General features: G+C 38.2%; 1 protein-coding gene across 2 annotated transcripts in view; it reads left to right on the forward strand.

Moving 5' to 3' along the window:
- The window catches only part of ZNF654 (zinc finger protein 654), a 59,879-nt gene extending 35,834 nt beyond the window's left edge, over positions 1-24,045 (forward strand). For both annotated transcript variants that reach the window (XM_034791135.1, XM_034791145.1), the window contains 5 exons: positions 6,125-6,327; positions 7,230-7,369; positions 15,897-16,038; positions 19,327-21,625; positions 22,060-24,045. In XM_034791135.1, coding sequence (XP_034647026.1) covers positions 6,125-6,327; positions 7,230-7,369; positions 15,897-16,038; positions 19,327-21,625; positions 22,060-22,067 — 2,792 coding nt within the window. In that variant the 3' untranslated portion in view covers positions 22,068-24,045. The remainder of the gene's footprint in view (positions 1-6,124; positions 6,328-7,229; positions 7,370-15,896; positions 16,039-19,326; positions 21,626-22,059) is intronic.
- Positions 24,046-24,314: the final 269 nt, after the last annotated feature.

The following is a 24,314-nucleotide window of genomic DNA, read 5'->3' on the forward strand; positions in this document are numbered from 1 at the left end:
GCGAAGGTTCCACCTCCGGCCATCATGACGGCTCATTCTGCGAGAGCTCAGGCTTTGTCAGCAGTATTCCTCATGCAAGAACCAATCCAGGACATTTGCAGGGCCGCAACATGGTTGTCAGTTCATACTTTGATGTCCCACTATGCCATCACCCAGCAGGCCAAAGACTATGCCAGTTTTGAAAGGGCAGTGTTACAATTAGCACGTCCATGAACTCTGAGTCCACCTCCAAGGGTACTGCTTGTGAGTCACCTAACATGGAATGGGCATGAACAAGCACTCAAAGAAAACCTGTTACTAAACTTTTGTAACTATTCTTGGAGATGTGTTGCTCATGTCTATTCCATGACCCACCCTCTACACGTCTGTCGGAGTTACCGGCAAGAAAGAACTGAGAGGGCATGGGGCCGGCAGTGCCCCTTATACCTGGTTTGACTTTCTTCAAAACTTGGCAACAAAGTTTGTGAGTTAATGGAATTAAATCACTTCTTTTTGAATTACAGAGGGACTAGGCAGTCCACTAGTCCATTGTCTCCTTTACCTTTTGCACTAGCTGCGGAGCCTTTTGTACAGAGAATACAATGGATCCATCACAGGAATCAAAGTTGCAGGAACACATCAGAAAATAGCAGTATATGCAAGTGATGTAATATTTTTATCTAAAGCAAATATTTTCCTAAAATTAGCTTATAAAGAAATTTGGGACTTTGGGAAAGTGTCTGGATTTCAAGAAAATAATGCCAGATCTGAAGTGATAGCTATAAATTTGCCAGACTCTGAAAAGTCCTCCTCCAGAAAACATTTGGTTACAGATGGGCAACATAGTCTATAAGAGACCCGGGAATTCAAGTCTTAAAAAAACCTAGAAGAGCTGTATGATTTAAATGTCAAACACTACCTCAACACTCCAGATCTCTGTTCATTTGCTGAAGAAGTATGCAATTCCTTGGTTGTGAAGAATAGCAACAGTGAGAATGAATATTCCGCCAAGGATATCTTTATTTCAAAATCTTTCTGTAATTATCCTAGACAAAGCCCTAGCAGGAATGCAGAGGATGTTGTTAGATTTTATATGGAATCAGAAAAGACCAAGAATGAGAGACAATACTTTGTACAGTCCTATTAAACAGGGTGGACTGGCTGTTCAGAATATTCTATGGTACTATCAAGCCAGCCAACTCAAAGCAGTAGTGAATTGGAGGTGCTCTAGCCCAGCAAAACACTGGGTCTGTATTGAACAAGAAAATTGTGGCAGTGTAAACATTGCTGGGCTATTATGGATTAATAAAGAATCAAATCTGCCAGAAATTTCCACACATCTCTTAGCAAAGGCTACTCTATGGGTTTGGGATAGAACTAGAGATAAGATCAGTTCTTTTTCCTCATCAATGACACCAATTGCAAATAATCCAGATCTTAACTCAAATCACAAACCAGGGAGCTTCAAAGATTGGGTGAGCCTTGGAATAAACATGGTTGGTAAGCTATTCAGTAAAGAAACTTTTCTATCTTATTTAGAGATTAAAGATATCTTTAACTGGCCTGCTCTTCCCTGATACCAGTACTTTCAAGTCAGACGCAGTTTATCAGCTTTCCAGAAAACTGTTTAAAGCTAACTTTAATAGAAGCAAAGGCATCTAGTCAATTAGGGAACAAAAAATTGTAACTAATTTATTTCAATCTGTGCAGACAGATTTCCTAACAGAAAAGTGTCCCTATATGACATGCTTTGAAAATGATGTGGATAGACCAATCACGCCAAAGGAATGGGGTTTGATCTGGAAAAGGGAACCAGCAACCTCAGTCTGCAGCACAATAAAAGAAAATGTATTTAAGATACTGTTTCAGTGCTACTTCACACCAGCCAGGTTAAAAAATATAAATAGGCTGAACGAACTGGAATAAATGTTGGAGAAATTGTGGCGAGAATGGAGATTTTATGCATATATGATGGACATGTCCAGTCACTTGAGAGTGTTGAGATACAATTGGTAACTAAATATCACAATTTCTTGGATATTTATTGCCAAATGATCCTTTGATAATGCTCTTGGGGCTTCCTAATGAAAATGGTCTCTCACAAGGACATGAAGAATTAATCTCTCATCTGCTAGTAGCTGCTCAACTGTGGGTAGCCTTTCATGGGAAAAAGAAAAATAGCTCAACCATTGCAGAATGGTTCAAAAAATAGGAGGTTGTGGTTATGGAAAAATTCACACCAATTATGTACCCAGTAAAATAAGCAGAAGACAGATACTTATATATTTGGTTACCTTTTCGTCAGTACTCGGATTGCATTCACCTGTGGAAAAAAATGCAGCACACCAATCCAGTTTTTTTGGATCTTAACATTTGATAGACATACCTGGTCTGTTAAATGTGTGTATAAAAAGTTCGCTCAATTTAATAATATCACTAGAAATGTCATAGGTATTGTAATGATACTTACTCTGTACTATGGTAATACCCTGTTAAGTAGAAAGATCCGATGACTATATTCCTGTATGTCTCTTTAAACAAAAGTGAAGTCTTGTAATGATTTGTTTCTGATATGTACGTGGCAAGGATTTGTAAACTGGTCAAAACTTCCTAAATACATAGTTTAAAAAAACAACTTAGCAGTAAGTTTGCTGCTTAATATTATTTTTTGTATTTAATTTAATAGTGTTAGATTATAGTAAGTTTAAATCTTTCTATAGGCTGTCATAACTTTAAGTAGGTTTATTTTTAAAAAGCACCTGTATTTAAATAAAAAAATCAATTTAAATTTAAAAAAATCCCTGTTCTTTAAAATAATGGATTTTTATCCATCTTGCCTGTCTGTCGTCCATCTAGCTATGGATTTAGGATTTATCATTAAGTATTACATCTATGAAAATCAGTTGGACAGTGTGTACTGTATGAATAAATCCTATTACGCTGTGTTAGGTCCCCCAATTAGTAGACAGAAGAATAGGCTAGGATAAGCAATGGTTATCATTTCAGCAATATTTCCGGATGGCCATGCAGGAGGGCAATATTTAGAAAAAGATCTGGGCTTTACTATTGGGAAAAAATGCTTTCCTGGAGACAGATACACGGACCTTTTAGGCAGACCATTGAGTCTCCAAAGCAGCCTGCCATGAATTGCAGGAGAAGTTAAAATTAGAAGGGGTAGAGACACTCTGGCATAAAAGCTTTCTGCTACCAACCTGTAACCTTTATGATCAGAACATCCAGTTAAATTCAAGCAAGATTCTGTATAGTCCTTGTCTGGACAAGAATAGATGCTTTATTTTATTTTTCTCTTACCTTTCTTAAATTAACACTTGTTCAAATGCTGTGCCTGTAATTAGGATTTGTCTGTTGCTTTGGGGCTTAGATCAGCAGCATGTATATTCTTGCCTGGGAAGGTAGGGCCCTCTATGCTAGAGAGGGGAGGAAAGGAAAACAGGTGGGGTTAATCAGCCAAAAAGCACCTAAAAATCTGAGAAGTGACTTGTGAATAGCTGTGGTCAGTACCCATGTAGGTGAGAGAGTCAGTAGTCAGGGGTTCCTGCTGTGAAATTGAACTCTCACCTTTGGATGCTGGGGCATGGTGACCCATGGCTATATCATCTGAAAAAGGGAATTCTATAAATAAGCTAAAATAGTACTGCAGACTTTCCATTCATTACTCAGTGAAAATGTATAATGTACCAAATCATTATGCTCAGTCTTTTGATATGAGTAGAGGTAGGAGTTAAATATCAAATCTCATAGCTTGTCAGGGACTTTTTTGGCATATAAAATAGGTGGTTGAGGATTGGGTTACCTTTAATGTAGATATAGCATTACACAAGTAGTCCCATCATGTGTTTTTAATTTAATTGGAAATATCAGTGATTTTGGTTCTAGTGGTAGTCTGCAATAACTATTGTAGTTCATGCTCGAATTCTGCCTTCCATTTAAATCCTTCCCACTCCTTTTTCACTTGCTCATAACTTTCTCACATAGGTACCTTAGAATGTATTATTATTATTATTGGAAAGTTGAGGTAGAATTAGACTATTTGCATTACAGAAGATTGTCATCCAACTTTGTATGCTTAAGTAATTTACTTCACTATTATGATAAACCTATTATTTCTGTGTTTTGATAGCACCTAAAAATCCCTTTAAAAATCAGCCTCATTGTCCAAGACATGTAACAAACGGTCTCCGCCCCAGAGTACTCACAATGTACAAAAAAGACAGGATGCAACATGTGCTCCTCAAACTAGAAGCATCACACTGAGATTTTGTAGTCTGGAATGAGACTTAAACTGTTCAAGTTTAAAGAGAATATGTTAATGTAAACTTTGATCTAAAATCTGCAATTTTGCATGTGTTTTATTTTTTCTATTTTTTATGAACACATTTAAGTTTTTTTCCATTTCAAGTTGAAGAAATTAAATGTAAAATCTAGCATGAGTTCAATCTTCAGATTTGAAAATTTAGTACTCAGTCAAGGGGCCAGATTTTTAAATGTAATTAGGTGCTTTTGAGTGTCTACAAAGTGCCTTCTTGCATTTTTAGGCTCCTAAATATCTTTAGAAATATGTTCTAAGGTTTCTACTGCAACTTTAACTTGGTTGTGTTGCACATAAGTAGTATTCTAGTCCAGTTGTCCTTGTTGAAAGTAAACCGTAACATACTCTTCGTTAGTGCACCTTTAAGGCTGAGATTAACTTAATTCTAATTATAAGGACACCTTGGGTTGATACAATGAAGTGATGAAATAAACACTATATCTAATAATCATTTCATTTTTTTTTTGTAAATGATATGTGAGGGAATTAGACTTAATTGTGGCTTGTGGAGATATTAATATGAGAACTATATATTGACTAAAGTTTGAGGTTATCCTATAATTTCAAATAGAAATGCATTTTGACAGTAGAGCTGGGGTGATCTAAATCGGGGGTTCTCAACCTTTTTCTTTCTGAGGCCCCAAAACATGCTATAAAAACTCCACGGCCCACCTGTGCCACAATAGCTGGTTTCCTGCATCTAAAAGCCAGGGCCGGCATTGGGGATAGCAAGCAGGGCAATTGCTCAGGGCCCCGTGCCACAGGGGACACTGTGAAGCTAAGTTGCTCAGGCTTCTGCTTCAGCCCCCGATGGCAGGGCTCAGGGCCCCAGGCTTCAGCCCCATGCAGTGGGACCTCAGCTTTCTGTCCTGGGCACCAGCAAGTCTAATACTCGTCCTGCTGAACCCTGGCGGACCCTCTGAAACCTGCTCGTGGCCCCCCAGGAGTCCCCAGATGCCTGGTTGAGAACCACTGATCTAAGTTAGCTTGGAATTGCTATATGACTCATTAAATCTGGTGTCCACAGCGTAACATTGTAGATAGTCATTTAATACAACACTAATGCCCGGGCTTTTACTTTATTTTTATGGAATGCATTTGCAGGAATAACAGATTGAACAGTTCTGAAAGTTTCTAGCTTTTATTTAAATTCAGTTCTCTGTAACAGTTCAGAATTTCAGCTTCAAAATGTTTCCACGCCCTGTCGTATTTACTGAAAGGAGCCTAGCGTAAATCAGAATCTTAAAAATAGTTGTCAGAAGCTATAGTTTTCCATCTATCTAAGCAGGTAAAATACAATTGTATTAAAAACTAAAACATGCAGTATTTGAACTGAAGCTAAATTATATTTGATTATCTAATCCCATTCCCACTTTCCCCATTTTTATGGATATCAAGAACATCCAGGATTGTTAGACATTTTAAAGAGTGTTTTGGAAGGGAGATGTATCCTCATGCTTCAGGACATGAGCCACACTCTATTGGGGGTGAGGGAGAAAGTCTGAGTGCATGTTATCCCATAATTGCCTACTGCAAGGTTTACAACACATTTCTCTGAAGCAGCTGGTACTGGTCACTGTTGGAGACAGGATTCTAAATGAGTAAGACCACTAGTATTGTCAGCATAGTAATTACTCTCACTCCAAACTGAAAGCTAGATCCCTGAATATGGTATTTAAATATATGGTTGGCTTCATTTGCAGATAGTTGATTATACAACTTGTAGATAAGGTCCTGTAAAAAATGTGTGTAATTTAAATATTTTTATGGGGACTTGAGATTCTAATTACGTCTAAATTTTTCTTTTCCATACAGTTAACAAATATTTAAGCTCTGAAAATCCACTATTCTTTGAACTACGTGCCAGATACCTTATTGCCTGCGAACGCATCCCAGAGGCAATGGCTTTTATCAAATCTTGCATAAATCATCCAGAAATCAGTAAAGATTTGTATTTCCATCAAGCTTTTTTCACCTGTCTTTATATGTCTCCAGTAGAAGATCAGCTGTTCCAGGAGGTACTGTGTCAGTGTACATTTTTATGCCTCTAGCAATATATTATACTCTTCTTCTGTATAGTCATCAAGAGAAACATATGAAACTTTTTATTTGTACTACAGCCAAATGTCAGAACAGCAGGTGACCTGATTGGTATCCATTTGAATTTATTTTCTGAGGGCTGAAGTCTGAACATACAACACCTAGTGACTTCATTGGTCATTTACATTTGCCTGAAGACACAATTTTCCCCAGATATTCTCTAAATAACAGATTCAGAGACATTTTGTAACAAAGTCGAATAGTTGTTTTAAAACAGCGGGGCTATAGCAGAAGACGTTAATTTTAGATTACTTTCAGTTTAATTCTGCCTTGTCAAATTTCTTAAACTTCTAAAGAAGTGTTTTCTTTTCGTTTGTGCTGATATGCGAAATGGCACTACATAGTTTCTCCTTTTAATATTGATCGTACATGTTACAAACGAGTGCATTTTGTGTCTAATTTGTCAAAATCAAGATAAAACTTTCAGGTGGGCTTCCAGGATATGTGCAACACAGTGCCTAGAAAGAATAGGTTTTATATGTACTAACCCCTAAATCCCATTGAAAACTTTATCCTAAATATCTGATAAAATCTAACAGGTAAACTTGTCTTAGGTTTCAGAGGGTAGCCGTGTTAGTCTGTATCAGCAAAAACAACGAGGAGTCCTTGTGGCACCTTAGAGACTAACAAATTTATTTGGGCATAAGACAACTCGTCTTAGATGATTATCTGCAGAAAAACACAAAACTTTTGCCAAAGAATCCTTGTCAGTAGCAATTCCCGGAAATATCAATGACTACTTTAGCATAGCAAGGTGTGATCAACTTTTTTCCCCCGCATTAGCAAACTTATCTAAACTGATCTTATTTTAATTGCATAGCACTTATTGAGGACTGATTGCAAGAGTGGAATTGAGATCATCTGCAACACTGAAAAAGAAGGGAAGACTACCTTAGCCTTACAGCTGTGTGAATCGTTCCTGGTCCCACAGCTCCAAAATGGGGACATGTATTGTATCTGGTAAATACTTTATTTTTGGTGAAGGAGCTTAGAAGATAAATGCTTATTGCCAAGATAGAAGTGAAGTGTGTTAACTTTAAGATGCAGCTAAACTTTAAAACTGCAGTTGTAACTGTTTTGACTTTTCCAGTATGCATGTCATGCATATCTAGTCTGTCTATGTAGTTGTAGGTGGGAGGCAGCCGTTCTGTACCCCTAATAGTTTTCATTGTAGTGGGTGCATGCTACATTCATTATACTTGATGATAGCTTCAAAGTAGCAGCAGAAGGGTGAGTGTCTAAACTAGAGACTTGCACTGCTGTCAATATCAGTAAATATAACCTAATTACAAATTTTCTGGCACCACAAGTATTTTGCTATCCAGCTTTTTAAACAGTCACACCAACATTATTGTAATTTACCTACAGCATCCCATGGATGTATGCTTTAATATCTAACAGAGGATCTGTAATCTTCTATGAAAATCTGCTGTTTGAGAATCCTTTTTTGTTAATTCCAATTTAATTTATTCTCTTAGGCTATTGTGTTACAAATCCAAAGAACCTGCAGCATCACAAAGTTAAATGTATCCATTTAGATAAGATTCACATAATTAAAATAAATCTCCATGCATTCAGAGAAAAGATAGGGCTTGAGATTTTTTTGAAAACATGTATTCTCTAGAATACATCAGAACAAGTATTGCTCTATCCTCTGAGGTCTGAAAGGTCTACCAGAGAATAATCTGTTTTACTTTTGAAATTTCTTCTTAAACCAGGTAAAATTTGACAGACTTTTATTAAAAAGTACTTAGTTTATCTGTGTCTAACATGTTGAAGCAAGAAGATTCAGTTGGTTTTGCTGAATCCTACTGATCTGCTTTGTGACGGATCAAGAGAGGGTTTAAAATCAGATTGAAAAATGGAAAATAAGTCTTCCAGGATCCTCAGATCCCAGTATTTGTCTGGTTTATCAAGGGAGATGAGAAAGACAAGAGAAGGTTTTGCATTTTAAAGAGGAGTTCACAAAGATTATCTAATCTTTATTTTTTCTGGCTAAAGTTTGTATTATATCTCATATGTAAGAGTTACTTATGATGATGAAGCAAAAAAGTTGAATGAATTCTGAACCTGAAATTATTTTTTGGCATTCATACAAAGATACAAATGCAGATTTTTACCAAGAATTCATGATTACAAATGAATAATTTTTGTCTACACTTTGGGTTTCAGACCTGTTTTTAACCATATGTTTCCTTTACCTTAAGTTTTTTAAATGTTTTATACAATTGATCTTTGGGTTAGACACTGTACATAGTCCGTTGTAAAAACTATAACCAAAGATTTCCTCATCCTCACGTTCACGTCTGCATTCAGGGTCAGAGTTGTGAAATTCCAGTAAAGGTGCTTCATGCTTTATCACTTGTCTTCAGAATTGCAACACTTTTACCATTTTCTGGTGCTTTGGCGTCCTTAAGCAGAAGTAGCAAAAGCTTCTGAATTTTCTAAAGGTTCTGGGGCAAATAATTGTGTCCACAGCCGAAATAATTACTGTGCTGTTTATAAAATGCTTAGCTGTCTCACCTGCACACACTGCAGAATAACTCTTCAGACCTCAAAAGGTTAAGTCATCACGGGCAACATTTGTGAAGACATCTGAGAATCACGGTGCCATTATTAGAGGGCTGGAGACCATAAAGTTTAAGCTAAAGTACCCCAAGTCTCAACTTTTCTCTGAGGCCACTGGAATCCCTATGCTTGTGTCATGTGTAGGAAGAAACCATCTTGCTCCCGGTCGGGATCCAGGGAACTATGGATCTAGCAGAGAGGATTTGCCAGGGCCAACAAGTATCTGCAAGGATAATAATACTGACGTTGGGCTGATGGCCACATATATTGTCAGTATCTGTGGCACACCTCCACCTGAAGCAATCTTGGTCTATCCTGAGATCTCTTAATGTGAACCACTCACTCACATACCCCCTCAAAGAAAGATGGCCTCTGAGCCACTCAGTCTCTAGGCTGCCATCAGTTTAATCTGCAGTTAAGAAGGAACAAAGTCTGATGATCCAAATTGTAGTTACTGCAGATGCACCCCCTCTGAAATAACACCCACATATAGGTGTTTTACACAAAGCTGCACTTGGTCTCTGAAGGAACAACTGCACATAAATGTTTTGGAGGAGAGGGCAGTCCTTGACACACTAGAGGACTAAGTACCTTCAGAGCCCAGAACATAAGACCAGCCCTACTGGGTCAGACCAAAGGTCCATCTAGCACGGTATCCTGTCTTCCAACAGTGGCCAATGCCAGGTGACCCAGAGGGAATGAACAGTACAGGTAATCATGAAGTGATCCATCCCCGTCATCCATTCCCAGCTTCTGACAAAAAGAGGCTAGGGAAACCATCCCTGTCCATCCTGGCTAATAGCTATTGACGGAACTATTCTCCATAAATTTATCTACGTCTCTTTTTAACCCTGTAATAGTTTGGTATTCACCACATCCTCTGGCAAGGAGTTCCCCAAGTTGATTGTGTGTTGTCTGGAAAAAAATACTTTTTTGTTTGTTTTAAACCTGTTGTCTATTAATTTCATTTGGTGGCCCCTAGTTCTTGTGTTATGAGAAGGAGTAAATAACACTTTCTTATTTACTTTCTCCACACTACTCATGATTTTATAGACCTCTATCATATCTCCCGCCCTCCCCCCCACCCCCCCCGTTGTCTCTTTTCCAAGCTGAAAAGTCCCAGTCTTATTAATCTTCCTTTATAGGGCAGCCGTTCTATACCCCTGATAGTTTTTGTTGCCCTTTTCTGAACCTTTTCCAATTCCAATATATCTTTTTTGAGATGGGGCGACCACATCTGCATGCAGTATTCAAGATGTGGGCGTACCATGGGATTTATATAGAGGCAATATGATATTTTCTGTCTTATTATCTATCTTTCTTAATTATTCCAACATTTTATTTGCTTTTTTGACTGCTGTTGCACATTGAATGGATGTTTTCAGAGAACTATCCACAATGACTCCAAGATCTTTCTTGAGTGGTAACAACTGATTTAGACCTCATCATTTTCTATGCATAGTTGGGATTGTTTTCCAATGTGCATTACTTTGCATTTATCAACATTGAATTTCATCTTCCATTTTGTTGCTCAGTCACCCAGTTCGGAGAGATCCTTTTGTAGCTCTTTGCAGCCTGTCTGGCACTTAATTATCTTGAGTAGTTTTGTATCATCTGCAAATTTTGCCACCTCACTGTTTACCCCTTTTTCCAGATCATTTATGAATATGTTAAATAGGACTGGGCCCAGTACGGACCCCTGGGCAACACCGCTATTTACCTCTCTCCATTCTGAAAACTGACCATTTATTCCTACCCTTTGTTTCCTATCTTTTAACCAGTTACCAATCCACAAAAGAACCTTCCGTCTTATCCCATGACTGCTTACTTTGCTTAAGAGCCTTTGGTGAGGGACCTTGTCAAAGGCTTTCTGAAAATCTAAATACCCTATATCCACTGGATCCCCCTGGTTCACATGCTTGTTGACGCCCCTTAAAGAATTCTAGTAGATTGGTGAGGCATGATTTCACTTTACAAAAAGCACGTTGACTATTCCCCAACAAATTATGTTCATCTATGTGTCTGACAATTTTGTTCTTTACTATAGTTTCAACCAGTTTGCTTGGTACTGAAGTCAGGCTTACTGGCCTGTAATTGCTGGGGTCTCTTCTGGAGCCCTTTTAAAAAAATTGGCATCACACTAGCTATCCTCTGGGCAGTTGCTACAGAAGCTGATTTAAATTATAGGTTACAGATGACAATTAGTAGTCCTGCAATTTCATATTTGAGTTCTTCAGAACTCTTGGGTGAATACCATCTGGTCCTGGTGACTTATTACTGTTTAGTTTATTAGTTTGTTCCAAAACCCCCTCTAACGACACCTCAATCTGGAACAGTTCCTCAGATTTGTCACCTAAAAACAATGTCTCAGCTTTGGGAATCTCCCTCACATCCTCAACTGCAAACAATTCATTTGGTTTCTCTGCAATGGTCTTATCCTTGAGTGCTCCTTTATCATCCTTAATCATCCAGTGGCCCCACTGGTTGTTAAGCAGGCTTCCTGCTTCTGATGTACTTAAAAATGTGTTTGCTATTACTTTTTGAGTCTTTGGCTAGCTGTTTTTCAGATTTTTTTTGGCCTTTCTAATATATTTGTTTACGTTTCATTTGCCAGAGTTTATGCTCCTTTCTGTTTTCCTCATGAGGATTTAACTTCCACTTCTTAAAGGATGTTTCTTTACCTCTGATTGCTTCTTTTACTTTGTTGTTTAGCCACAGTGGCACTTCTTTGGTTCTCTTGCTATGTTTTGTAATTTGAGGTATACATTTAAGTTGAGCCTCTATTATGGTGTCTTTAAAAAGTTTCCATGTAGCTTGCAAGGATTTTACTTTTGGCACTGTACCTTTTAATTTCTGTTTAACTAACTTCCTCATTTTTGTGTAGTCCCCCTTTCTGAAATTAAATGCTACAGTGTTGGGCTGCTGTGGTGGATTCCCTGCCACATGGATGTTAAATTTAATTATATTATGGTCACTATTACCAAGCGGTCCAGCTATATTCACCTCTTGGACTTGATCCTGTGCTCCACTTAAGACTAAATCAAGAATTACCTCTCCTCCTGTGAGTTCCAGGACTATCTGCTCCAAGAAGCAGTCATTTAAGGTGTCCAAGAAACTTTATGCATTCCTTCCTGAGGTGATATGTACCCAGTCAATATGGGGATAGTTGAAATCCCCCATTATTGAGTTTTTTTATTTTAATAGCCTCTCTAATCTCCCTGAGCATTTCAGTCACTATCACTGTCCTGGTCAGGTGGTCTGTAATGTATCCCTACTGCTATATTCTTATTGTTCAAGCATGGAATTACTATCCATAGATTGTATGGTATAGTTTGGTTCATTTAAGATTTTTACTTCATTTGATTCTATGCTTTCTTTCACATATAGTGCCACTTCCCCACCAGCAGAACCTGTTCTGTCCTTCCAGTATATTTTGTACCCTGGTATTACTGTGTCCCATTGATTATCCTCATTCCACCAAGTTTCTGCGTTGTCTGTTATATCAATATCCTTATTTAATATGAGGCACTCTAGTTCACCCATCTTATTATTTAGACTTCTAGCATTGGTATAAAAGCACTTTAAAAACTTGTCACTTTTTAGCTGCCTGCCATTACATGATGTAATGGGACTTTTTTCATTTAACTGTTTCTCATCAGATCCTTCCTGCATTTTATCGTCTTCCAACCTCTCCTCCTTATTAGGACATAGGGCATCTCTATTTATAGATCCTACCCTAAGGGATGTCTGAACCATATGGTCCTCTGCACCTGTCGCTTTCCCCCAGCCCTTAGTTTAAAAACTGCTCTACAACCTTTTTAAGTGTAGCAAGGTAATCATGATTCAAACTGACAACCAGGATGTTGACCTAAGCAAACTTAAACAGGATCACACCTTCCAGATATGTGATTTGGTAGTTTCCAGACATCTGTCATGGTCACTTGCTTGGCATGAAAGAAACACAGTTGTTGATCTGTTTATCTGATCTGCTATTGACCTTTGGCTCAATGGTACTTAGTTCGGTATCTTTTGTGTAGGGTACACCAGAGGGATCTATTCATAACCATTCAGAATGGACATCTAGTGTTATTACCAATACCTACGTGCAGGGATGTTTCTTCCATTTACTTGAAATAGGTCACATTTGCCTTTCCTCTTAACATCGGTAGCAAAGGTCTTAGATCTAGGGCAAGAGAGACAAAGCCTCAAATGCTGTTTGTGGTGGCAAATACTGTTTTCAGCATTTGTTAAGGATGGTGATAACTGATCACATTGGGCTGAATGTCTGGCCACATTGGTCAGAGAACCAGGGATCATATCCTGTGTTCACGCTTCTTGTCAGTCTGGCCCCCGAGAGGATAGACGCTTGGAGTAAAACTTTCAAAATCATCCCATTTTCAAAAGTTACTGAGCCACTTAGTCTAGATCCTATTCACTTTCCGTTAGACATAAGTTCCTATGTGCCTAAATGACTTGAAAATGGGACTTAGGGTCCTGAGTCATTTGGATGCTTTTTAAAATTTTACCCTTGGTGTTTATAAATGTCAAGAGTTTTCCTGCTAATGAGTAGTCTACTTGGTGGACATAGGAATTTAAGGGGAAAAGTTTCAAGATCCTGTGCTAAAAGGCCCATATGAATACTTCTATATGCCCTGTACAAGCTGCTCAGCTTTCTTCTCTTGTCTGTTTAGGTTCTGAGCTTCTTCCCTTAATGTTTGTGAAAAGTTGAAATAGCTATTTGATTATACAGAAGATAATCAGTTTCTCTCTGGGCTTTCACAAGCTTTACAAGTGTCTTGATGTATTTGTGAGATATTCATGTTCCTGGCAAAGCTGAGCATGAGTGGTTCATACATCTTGTTTAATCCTTAAGGCAGGAGATTTTTTTTTTTTTTCCCCTGTGAAATTTATTGGAACAATATTTTTGTGCATAAAAATGGCTACCACCAGTTCAGGCTTTTTTGGCTGGCTTCATGGTATAGATAGTTCCTAATACAAAGAGGCTGAAATGATAGATGGTCTTTTTTTTTTTTTAGTTTCATACGCTTACACAATGATAGGATATGCGATTACAGATATGAGGAAAGCCCATTTTTAATTTTGTCCACTATCTGTGAGCTCAGATTTTGCTTGCAACTTAATTTTCCTGGGGAAAATGACTTAAGTACTGAATAAGTGAAATTCAGGATCTAGTATCTGAACCAATTTATATTGTATTTTTAAATGTACCGTGGAGCTGTTGAAACACCCCAAATTCTCAAGTGATGTAGGTGTTCTATCCTATTCAGTCAATCCTAGCAATGTTTTCCTCTGTTTAGTGAGGCTGTTCTTCACAAGCTTGATGTCAAAAAGCTTGCTAGACTTGCATCTGGCACATATTAAAAAGACAGCCAAACCTTTTGGTTTTTTTATACTAATTCACTAAGTTCTGTGGGATTCACTAGAAAAAAAATCGAAGTGTCCTGATCGCATCTCATGGTTGGTTTGGCAGGGCTGCAACCTGGTCATGACAAGGCTCATTTCATACAAGTGTGAGATTCAGCCAATCTTGGCTCTTTTTTTAACCCATGAGATTTGGAAGGTGTGTGTAATTCTTTAAATTATTAACTAAGGGTGGTTACTTAGGTTTGTTGTAGAGGTGTTAAAGAACCTCTTTCTGGGGTATAGGTGCCTTTATTTTTAGACTTCTTTCTTTTGAAAGGTATCTTACGTTGAATCCATCTGTCATGGAGTCACACTAGTGACTCCATAGTTAAAGTTGGAAGAAATTACCTTTATTTCCTGTTGCCCATGAGCTGTACCAGTTTTCAACTGTGAAATACGTATCCCAGTGAAAACTCTGCCTACTATCCTGTAAATTGCAAATGTACCTGCTCATTAGAGGTTCACTAGGCTGTCCACCTATATGGTATAGACCAAAGACCTCATTTCCTTCTACACAAGATTCCACTCCCCCTGCACCCAACTATGGGATGGATAACATCAAAGACTTGAAGCTGCATATAAAGGCAGGAGAGTTTTTTCTATATTAATCTTGAAGATGCAGGCCAGAAATTTCCACTACCATACATCCTCAACAGATGACCTGATATTGCCATATATCTGTTATAGGCTAAAAGGGCTAGTACAAAAGTTAAGCTGGACAAGGTAATATTTTATTGGACCAACTTCTCTTGGTGAGAGAGACAGGCTTTTGAATGCTTTTCTCTCTTGCAACAGAAGTTGGTCCAATAAAAGATATTATCTCACCCACTTTCTCTCTCTCTCTCTCTCTCTCTCTAATATCCAGTGCCTGACATGGCTACAACAATACTGCATAGTACAGAAGAAATCACCGGTTAGAAAAGGACAGTATAGTAGTGATCTAGACATGCACATGGAAAACATCACTATCTTCTAAATGGTAGCCCATAGGCTTCCCCTAATAATGGAATGAATGAGAGAGCATGTCCCTACCATCCTTTCATTTTGTCACCCTCGGACATTTGTGCTCCTGAAAGCTTCCCCACCTTACAGTGAATGTAATTTAATCCCAGAATATATTGGCATGGCCATCCTGACAGTCATCTTCCCTATAATCTTGGGAAAGCAGGGGTAAATGCTATAAGCTTTCTGTTTTGTTGTCCAGTTCTCTGTAATACTAAACTGGATCCATTAATCTTCTGTTACATATTTTAGTGGGTCCATGATAGGGTATATCATAGATGCTTTAAAAATGACATTTTCCATCATGTAACTTCATGCATATATTTGTGGTTATAATTAGCTTTGCCCTTAACTGTCAAATATGATTATAGTTACAGAATTACTAGCATGTAAACAATATGCATAGTCAAGCTGCTTATAGAAATACATCTTGCTTAGGGCCAGCTCTGTTTCAACCATAGCTTAACAAAACTGTTTTGTTTTATATTTATAGGGACCTGATATTTATGTGGAGTAAACTGCAGCTTAAATCTAACCCTTCGAGACCAGTATTTGTTGATCAGTGCTACCAGCTTTTAAGGATAGCTACAAATGTCAGAGTAATTTTCCCTTTCATGAAAGTCATTAAGGATGAAGTAAGTGTTGATATTTTTTTTGCATTACCAATTTGACTTAGTCATTGCTACCTCATTTTCTTGTATGCGGCAAAGGAGGAAAGAAGGGATAGCTAGACAATATTAATTTCAAATTAAGTCAAGACCCAAAAAACTAGCTAAAAGAACTTGTGGGTACTTCATATGACCCTGAGTTCCCTTGTCCATTGTTGTGGTTTTACAAATGCACTTTTTCCTATTATTTAAATTGTTTTTCTCATACTTCTATATGGTTGGGAGGAGCCCACATAAATAAAAGAGGAAATTGACACAACAGAAATGGCATCATTTACAATAAATAAATGCACAAAGTAAACAAACTAGAAAGAAAAATAACTTGGTTTCTAATTTACTGCTGTTCTCGTAATCTTCAGTGTTCTAATGATAGTAACATGCTTTCATGCAGAAATCTGATAAACTGTGTGCCTTTTGGAGTTCCTTCAGCAACAGCCACTCTACAATAAGCTATAATGGGATACTACAACACAGTACGTGTCAGTAGATCAATACAAGTAACTTGTCTGTAGCACACGGAGAGGAGTTAAACATCCAGTGATCTAAATGATCAAAGCATCTGTAGACTTACAAAAGAAAATGGGAATGAAAAAATTATAGACTTATATTTCTCATCTAGAAGATGGGTTTGGCTGATTTCTTTAGTATTTTTGTATAAGATCATTTTGCAGTATTTTTGTTGGGTTTTCTTCATTTCAGCTGAGATTCAGTTGTCATTTTGACTAAATAGTATCTTCCATATAATTGCTTTCCGGTTGGATTAAATGTACCACCATTTATTGTTAATGGCTTTCACTGGGCCTCTCATACCTGTCCTGTGTCCGTTGGCATCCTAATTCCAGAAGAGCACATCTGCTAAAGCTTTTTGAAATATTTCCCCAAGCAAACTGTATATATTTACCATTCAGGAGGCGAATAGAGATTTTGAATTGTCTCACGGCAGGTATTATCAGTTAAATCAGTAGTTGTTAAACTATCATCCATCAACTACAAGTGGCCCCTACAGCACTAGCTGGTGGTCTGAAAACACCTGACTGGTTACATGGTGTTGTTTTCATAGTTTATATGAAAAGGAGCTAAAAGTACTCTAAATGCTTTTCTAATACTCCTTTGCAATGTAAGCAATTGCTGTAATTGACAGAAGGATGTTACTTGTTTGCCGGTGGGAGAGCTGATGACCCATGCAGTCTCAAATGAGAGAAAGTATGATCTGTGAGACAGCCTCTACTAAGATAAGGCCCACCCTATGTACATTTGAGACTCCTTGAATTAAGAAACTGACATGATTAATTGTAGCCTTGTTATTGGCAATATATCTGCTGACGAATTGGACTGTTTAATGTAATGTGGTATTACTTACCTTTGGCCAAACAAGGTTCTAAGCAGAAGACATGGTAAACTTAGTTGGTTCTCTGCCTTTTTATCTGTAGCCAAGGTATAGATCTATTTCTTTTAACACGAACCTTCAGTTTGTATGATAGTGGCAGTGTCCTGAGGGATTATTAATTCTTTGGCAAGGATCAAGCCTGGATCCTGGAAAAAAGAAAGTACTACAAACTCCACGCAAAAGAGCTAATATAGTAGATCAATATGCTAAAACACATTGTACTTCAGACACTCATTTGATGACATTTGGTACCAGGTTCAGCTTGTTCTTGTCCTATATGCTTTCCCATGTCTCTCAGAAGTTTGTAATAAAGTGCAACATTGCACATCCTAATGTGCCAAATAGCTCAAATTCCATATCAAATATCTGACTAACTTTACAGCTGACAGCAGATTTTATAGTAGTAGGAACGTATTAGGTCTTCCTGGCATTCTGAGACTTAGGTGCATGAAGAGTGTAATCATTTTTTTCACTTGAACCAAAGTAAACATATATTGTTAACATTACAGTATAGTTATACACAAGTGAAATAATTCTGTTAATGTTCACCATGTCTTGACTCTAAGTAAATAGTCCAAAAAATATTCCTGGTGGTTATGTTAATCTGGTACTGCTCTGTTAGTAAGATTTAACTAAACACTCAAGTGCTATTTAGATTTTTAAATGCCCCAACAAATATGTGAATATGTACGTACTCGTTAATACATAGATATTGAAGATGTATGCAACATATAGCTATAATAAAAACTTGTTCCCAAATTTTTCCTTTATCAAAATACTTTATCTCAGATAGGAGGCATTTTCAGAAACACATCTTAATTATAAATTTCAGTTAAGGGCCTAGCTTAAATTTCAAGTGATTAGTATTTTTCAGGGTGATAGCTCACCATTTCTGAAATGTCAGGCCATTATGATGTGTCAGTTTGGGCACCCAAAATCACTTGTCACCTTTGAAAAGTTACGTCCATGTTTGTAGTTTTCATTTTTTATGCAGTATAAGTTAAATGAGTCAAAATGGGGACAGATTTAGAGAGCCCAAGCTTCAGCAAACCTTGACCAAAACACTTCATTATATTCTTCTTTCCCTAGAGTCTGTGAAAGCATATTTAGAATACAGGCGAGTCTCATCTTACGCGGGGGTTCTGTTCCGCGGTTAGCGCGTAAAGCGAAAACCGCGTATAGTCAAAATTACATTGAGTTGAATGGCGGGCGGAATCGCCCGCACTACAGGTACAGTATTAAAATTGTTATTTTTCTTTTTTGTTTTGTTTTTTGTTTTGTTTTTGCCGACCGCGTAAAGCTGAAATCGCACATGTTAAATGCGCATAAGATGCGACAGACCTGTATGCTCAGTTATATTATGAAATATAGACCAATTAATCAGGATATGGATTGCAGAATAGTGATTTGCACAATGGTCCTTTGCGTGCAGTTCTCTAAACTGAAACTAAAACATGCCCAAACGGTTATCCTGCTGTCTCTTTAACACAGAAAGTGTGCAGTGCAAAAGTATCAGAAGCTTTGTTGACAGCACTAGATATGCAGCCTGCAGTGCAAGCCAAATGTTATGCTCGGCATAGCTGTAGTTTATTTTATTGCTTTATTTATATATCATTTTAATAAAATCTGCTTTTGGAGGACTTTGCAAATTTAAACATTTACGTTAACAACTGAGATGCCTTCTGAATTCTACTTACCTTTGAAATATTTTAATACAAAGTTGTTATATGTTGAAATACAAGTATCGTTTTAGAACTGAATTTTTGTTTGTTGCTCTTGCTTTATTTTGCATTCAAACATGCCTCTGTCGCAAGCCAACAATAAAAGCAGGGGATGATGTATAATTAATCTTAATTTCTTTCCTGCAGGTTGGAGAAGATGGCTTGCAGATTTGTGTTGAAATATGTGGCTGTGCTCTGCAGTTGGACCTTCGTGATGATCCAATTATGAAATGTCTCATATATAAAACGATTGCTCATTTTTTGCCAAATGACTTGGAGATACTCAGAATTTGTGCGCTTTCTATCTTTTTTCTTGAGCGCACCTTAGAATCATATTACACTGTTGAACATCTATATAAATGTGCAGATGAAGAGTATAATGAGCACACTAGTTCTGTTCAGAACCGTGTACGTTTTGAGTTGCTTCCAATTTTGAAGAAAGGTTTGTTTTTCGATCCTGAGTTTTGGAATTTTTTGATGATCAAGCAAAATTGTTTATCACTGTTGGGGGATAAAGCATCTGTTGGCTTAGGTGAAAGTACACTGGAAAATTCTGTTGCTAATACAGAGAAGCCGATGGAACGTCAGGCTTTGAGTGAAGAAGTTATCTCTTTAACAGATCTAAGTAATGGGGAGCTTGACTCTGAAGACCCCTCTGAAGACCAATTTAAAGGTCACGCCAGTAAGAACCATGTAGCTCTTGCAGCATCTAAAATAGATCATAATGTACCAAGACACCGTTGTGCATTATGCAACAGGGAATTTCTTGGCGGTCACATTGTGAGGCATGCACAGGCTCACCAGAAAAAGGGCAGTTTTTCATGTGTAATATGCTGTAGGAAATTCAGGCAAAGAGGAATCATGCTGAAGCACTTAAGGAATCATGTCAAGAAAATACAAAGACAGCATCTTGCTGCTACCCATCATGATGATCAGGAAACCCCTGCTTTAAATGAAGTAAATTGCTCTGATGCATCCGTCTCTTTAGAAAATGGGAATTCTAACAGTTCTAAAGATAATGAATCAGAGGCTGCCATAGTTCCAAGTATTGATATGGAAGTACAAAACCATGACCAGGACTTGGATGTGGCTGAAAATCATGTAAGCCAACAGGATAATGTTATTGAAAATGGCAGTTGTGACAGCTGTTTAAATAATATTCCTGAACCTTTAACTACAGAGAGTTTGCCTGAGGGTGGTGGTAGCCCGAGTCAAGAGTCTCCTATACTTCATAAAGTAAATGGAGCTTTGTGCTCTCAAAAGGATCTGGATGTTATAGATCAAGAAGGTAACTTCAAGTGCCCTGCCAACAGTTGCATTAGAGTGTTTAAAAAGATAAGATTTCTCAATAAACATGCAAGAAAAGCTCACCCAACTGATCTGAAGGTGCAGCAGCATATAATGAAGTGGAATAAAGGAAAATGTCGGTTCTGTCAAAGAAAGTTTGCAGATTCTCAGCATTTCATAGATCACCTGAAGAGACACGTATATCCAAATGTTTACTTTTGTTTACATTTTAACTGTAATCAGAGATTTAAGCTGTCCACTGAGCTTGCAGAGCATACGAAAAGTCACAGTGTGTTTAAGGCTCAGTGCAATTTTGCAGAGTGCTGCGAGCTTTTTGAAGAGCTTCCTTTGCTGTATGAACATGAGGCTCAGCATTATTTAAACAAAACAGAGTGTTCTGAAGTAAATGAAGAAAATTCATCAGATACTCTATCAGAGTCACTTTGTGGTTTTCAAGAAAAAGATGCATCTAGTAGCGAAAAAGAAGCTGTAGATTTACCAGTTCCAACTTGGAAGGCAAGGAAAGACTCTACAGAACCAAAGACATATATCCAGAGTATTGAGAAGAAAGCATACAATGTAATTCAGAATGGGAGTGAAAATTCATCTGATGTTACTGCTACAGTTTTAAGCTTGATAGACCAAAAGATGCCTATAGTACAGCCAAAAACTGAAAACTGTAATGTTCATGACCAACTGGTCAATGGGCACATTGAACTGGAGCAGACTTGTTCAGCTTCATCAGATGCAGCTTTGGACAGAGCGGCAGATGAAACAAGGACAGAAAATGGGTCAATACCAGTTTTACAAAACTGCAATGATATACCACAAAACAATACTACTGCAGTCTCTCAGTCACCTTCCAAACCAAATCAGACAACTGAAAACACTTCATATGGCTTAATTGTGACAAAACCATATGTTAGACCGTTGCCTCCAAGTTACCTTGATGAACGATACATTAGCATGCCAAAACGTAGAAAAACTGTAACTGATAAAATAGATGCCCATTCTGAGCAAGATAAAGCTTGTAGCAAATCAGCAGAAAGATTTAGATGTGGGAACTGTCTGACCACCTACTGTAACTCAGAAGCACTTGAGGCTCACCTTGCACAAAAGAAATGTCAGACGCTCTTTGGATTTGATTCAGATGATGAAAGTAAGTCTTACAATGTTTCTATATGCAGACGTTTAGAGAGAGAAACTAAGAGAAATGGTCCTTGGAAACAGGCTTCAAGGCAGAACAGATTTAAAAAAAGACAAATAGAGCAGATAACCAATTCCAGTGTATTCGAACCTGTACTAGATGTACTAGAATTGAGTGATAATGACCTGAATAAAAAAGTATTTTAATAAACCGGAAGATAAACTCAGTCAATCTAAGTGTTTAGGAAAAGAAATGAGATTTGAAAATCAGCAGACAGCTTTGATGAGAGCGCATTCAGACAAGACCGACTTTGGTAGTTTAGTCTATGCATTTTCTACTTGCATGTTCAAAACTAGGCATGTTGACAAACTCAAGCAAAATTCCAATTTAAAGCACTATTTGCATGGGAACAAAATGAAACCTAACAAACTTAATCTGTTTTACAGGTGCCTGATTAAATGTTGTGGGAAGATGTATCAATTGAGGAGTGGTGTGAGAAAACACTACGTGAAGAAGCATCAGTTTGCTGTTTCCCAGATGGCCTTAATCATAAAGCAGACTCAAATTACTAAAGAAAAATGTGACCTTGATAAAAGACAAAGCACATTTTCTAGATAAAACTCACAGAGGAATAGTAGGAGCGGTGCAGGTTTTGAGTCCAGAAAGGTTGCTACAAACTCCCCAAAGTACCAGTTACCCAGAAAGCCCCATGAAGTGTATGAGCAAAGAACAGCAGCAGTGTCTGGCATGAGCGCTTAAGAAAAATAAAACACTCAGCTGAGTAGGCAGAGAAGAGAAGTGGCTGTTGCCTTAGAGAAAGAAACACCACTGTAACCTGTGCCACTGGATTAAAAAGTTGTAATAAGAGAAACCCTTCCTATCCATGCAAGTTGAAAGGGTGTCGTTCCACATTATTAAAAAGATTTAATTTAAAGAGACATTACATTTATTTTCATGGTGTGTATAAAAATCTGATAGAGGAAACGGACATTCTTTTTTCAGCGTTTGGGTCTTCAACGAAAAATCAAGGAGGTCATTTAATAAACTTGTGTTCAGAATCCAAAATGAAGAATTTAGAGAAGTCTAAGATGGACAGTGGGTACCAATGGCCAAAAAATTAAAGTGTAGCATATACAATGAAAATTGTATCAACAGTCTGATATTAGATGTGTCAGCTGTACAAGACACAATTCAGATGCACTTAAAAGCCCACTTAAAATATATGGCAAAACTACACACACTGACTTTTTAGAAATGTTAAATAAAAAGTCCATTACAGGCACAGAGATTTAACAAAAGTAATGTGTGTACAGCAGCTGCTGGTACTAACACATACAGATTGAGGCTAAAAAATAAATGTATGCGCGGCATGAATAAAGATGAATTTGAGCTGGCATATAGTGCTAAAATAATATCCAAATATAAAGATCCTTCAATTCTTAGTATGACTGATGGACAGAATTTAATAGAGACGCTTTTTTATGAAAAATGTGAGTTAAATGAAGATAAAGCAAAGAATGTCAGTTGTTAGCAAAAATAGATCAGGAAGAAACTTCTATACCCACTCAGCATCCTGCAGTGATACAGCACTAAGTTTTGATTTACCCAGTAATGCTCTGTCATGTAAAGGAGGAATTCTGGGAAAATGTTAACAGGTCAACCTTAAAACACAGTACAGCCAGCAGTAGCAGTCTCTCTGGGGAAAAAAAGTGGTGGTCCTTATCAGAAACAAATGAAAGAGCTCAGCAATGTAAATCAAAGTGTTTAAGTACTTTGGCCAGCAAAAGATTGCTGGTAAAGTGACATCCAGAATTAGTCTGTAAGGATGGAAAGTTTCAATATGTCACCTGTATGTAACAGACCTAAAGAGACACACAACAAAAAGGCATTCCTGAGTTTTACTAATGAGGGTATTCTGCTTCAAAAAATAAAAAAATTAATTAATTCTGCACACAATATATTAAAATTCTGCAAATGTTATTTGTGAAATAAATGTGGAGGCGCCTGCTTGGCATTGGAGAGCACAGGCACTGGCTGCATGGAGGTGGTAGATCACTGAGCAGCTCGCCCCACGCTACGGACTCGGCGATGAGGCTGCACCCACCCCTAACACAGCGCAAGGACAGGACCTGCCCTAGAAACAGCCCAGAGTCCTACCCCTCCATGCCAGGTGCACCAGGTGTGGGCAGGCAGACTCAGCAAGGCAGGATCCAAGTGTGGAGGGGCTTAGTGTGGGGGGATCCAGGTGTGGGTTGAGAGATTTCTGTGTGCGGCGATTTGAGTGCTGGCAGCTCAGTGGGGGATCTGCATGCGGGAGACATCTGGATGCATAGGGGCTTCTTTGGGGGGTTCTGGGTGCAACGGTAATGGGACTCTGCAGGCGGGTCCAGGTAAAGGTGGTTGGGGTTCAGTGGAGGGGGTCTCAGTGTGTGTGTGTGGGGGGGGGAATAGAGCTCAACAGGGGGGTTTTGGTGGGGGACGCTTGGGGGGGGGATCCAGATGCTGGAGGAGTGGAGCTCAGTGGGGTAGGGATCCAGGTACAGCTGGTTGGGGCCCGGTAGGGTGGGAATTCAGGTGTTGGTGGTTTGTCGAGGTTGTCCAGGTGCAGAGGGAGTGGGTTCTGGGGGGGTTGGAGGTGAGGCTCGGCGGGAGGGTCTGGGCATGAGGAGGTCTGGATGCAAAGGAGTTGTGCGGGTTGGGG

The sequence above is a fragment of the Trachemys scripta genome, chromosome 1, assembly GCF_013100865.1.
Source record: "Trachemys scripta elegans isolate TJP31775 chromosome 1, CAS_Tse_1.0, whole genome shotgun sequence".
NCBI lineage: Eukaryota > Metazoa > Chordata > Testudines > Emydidae > Trachemys > Trachemys scripta.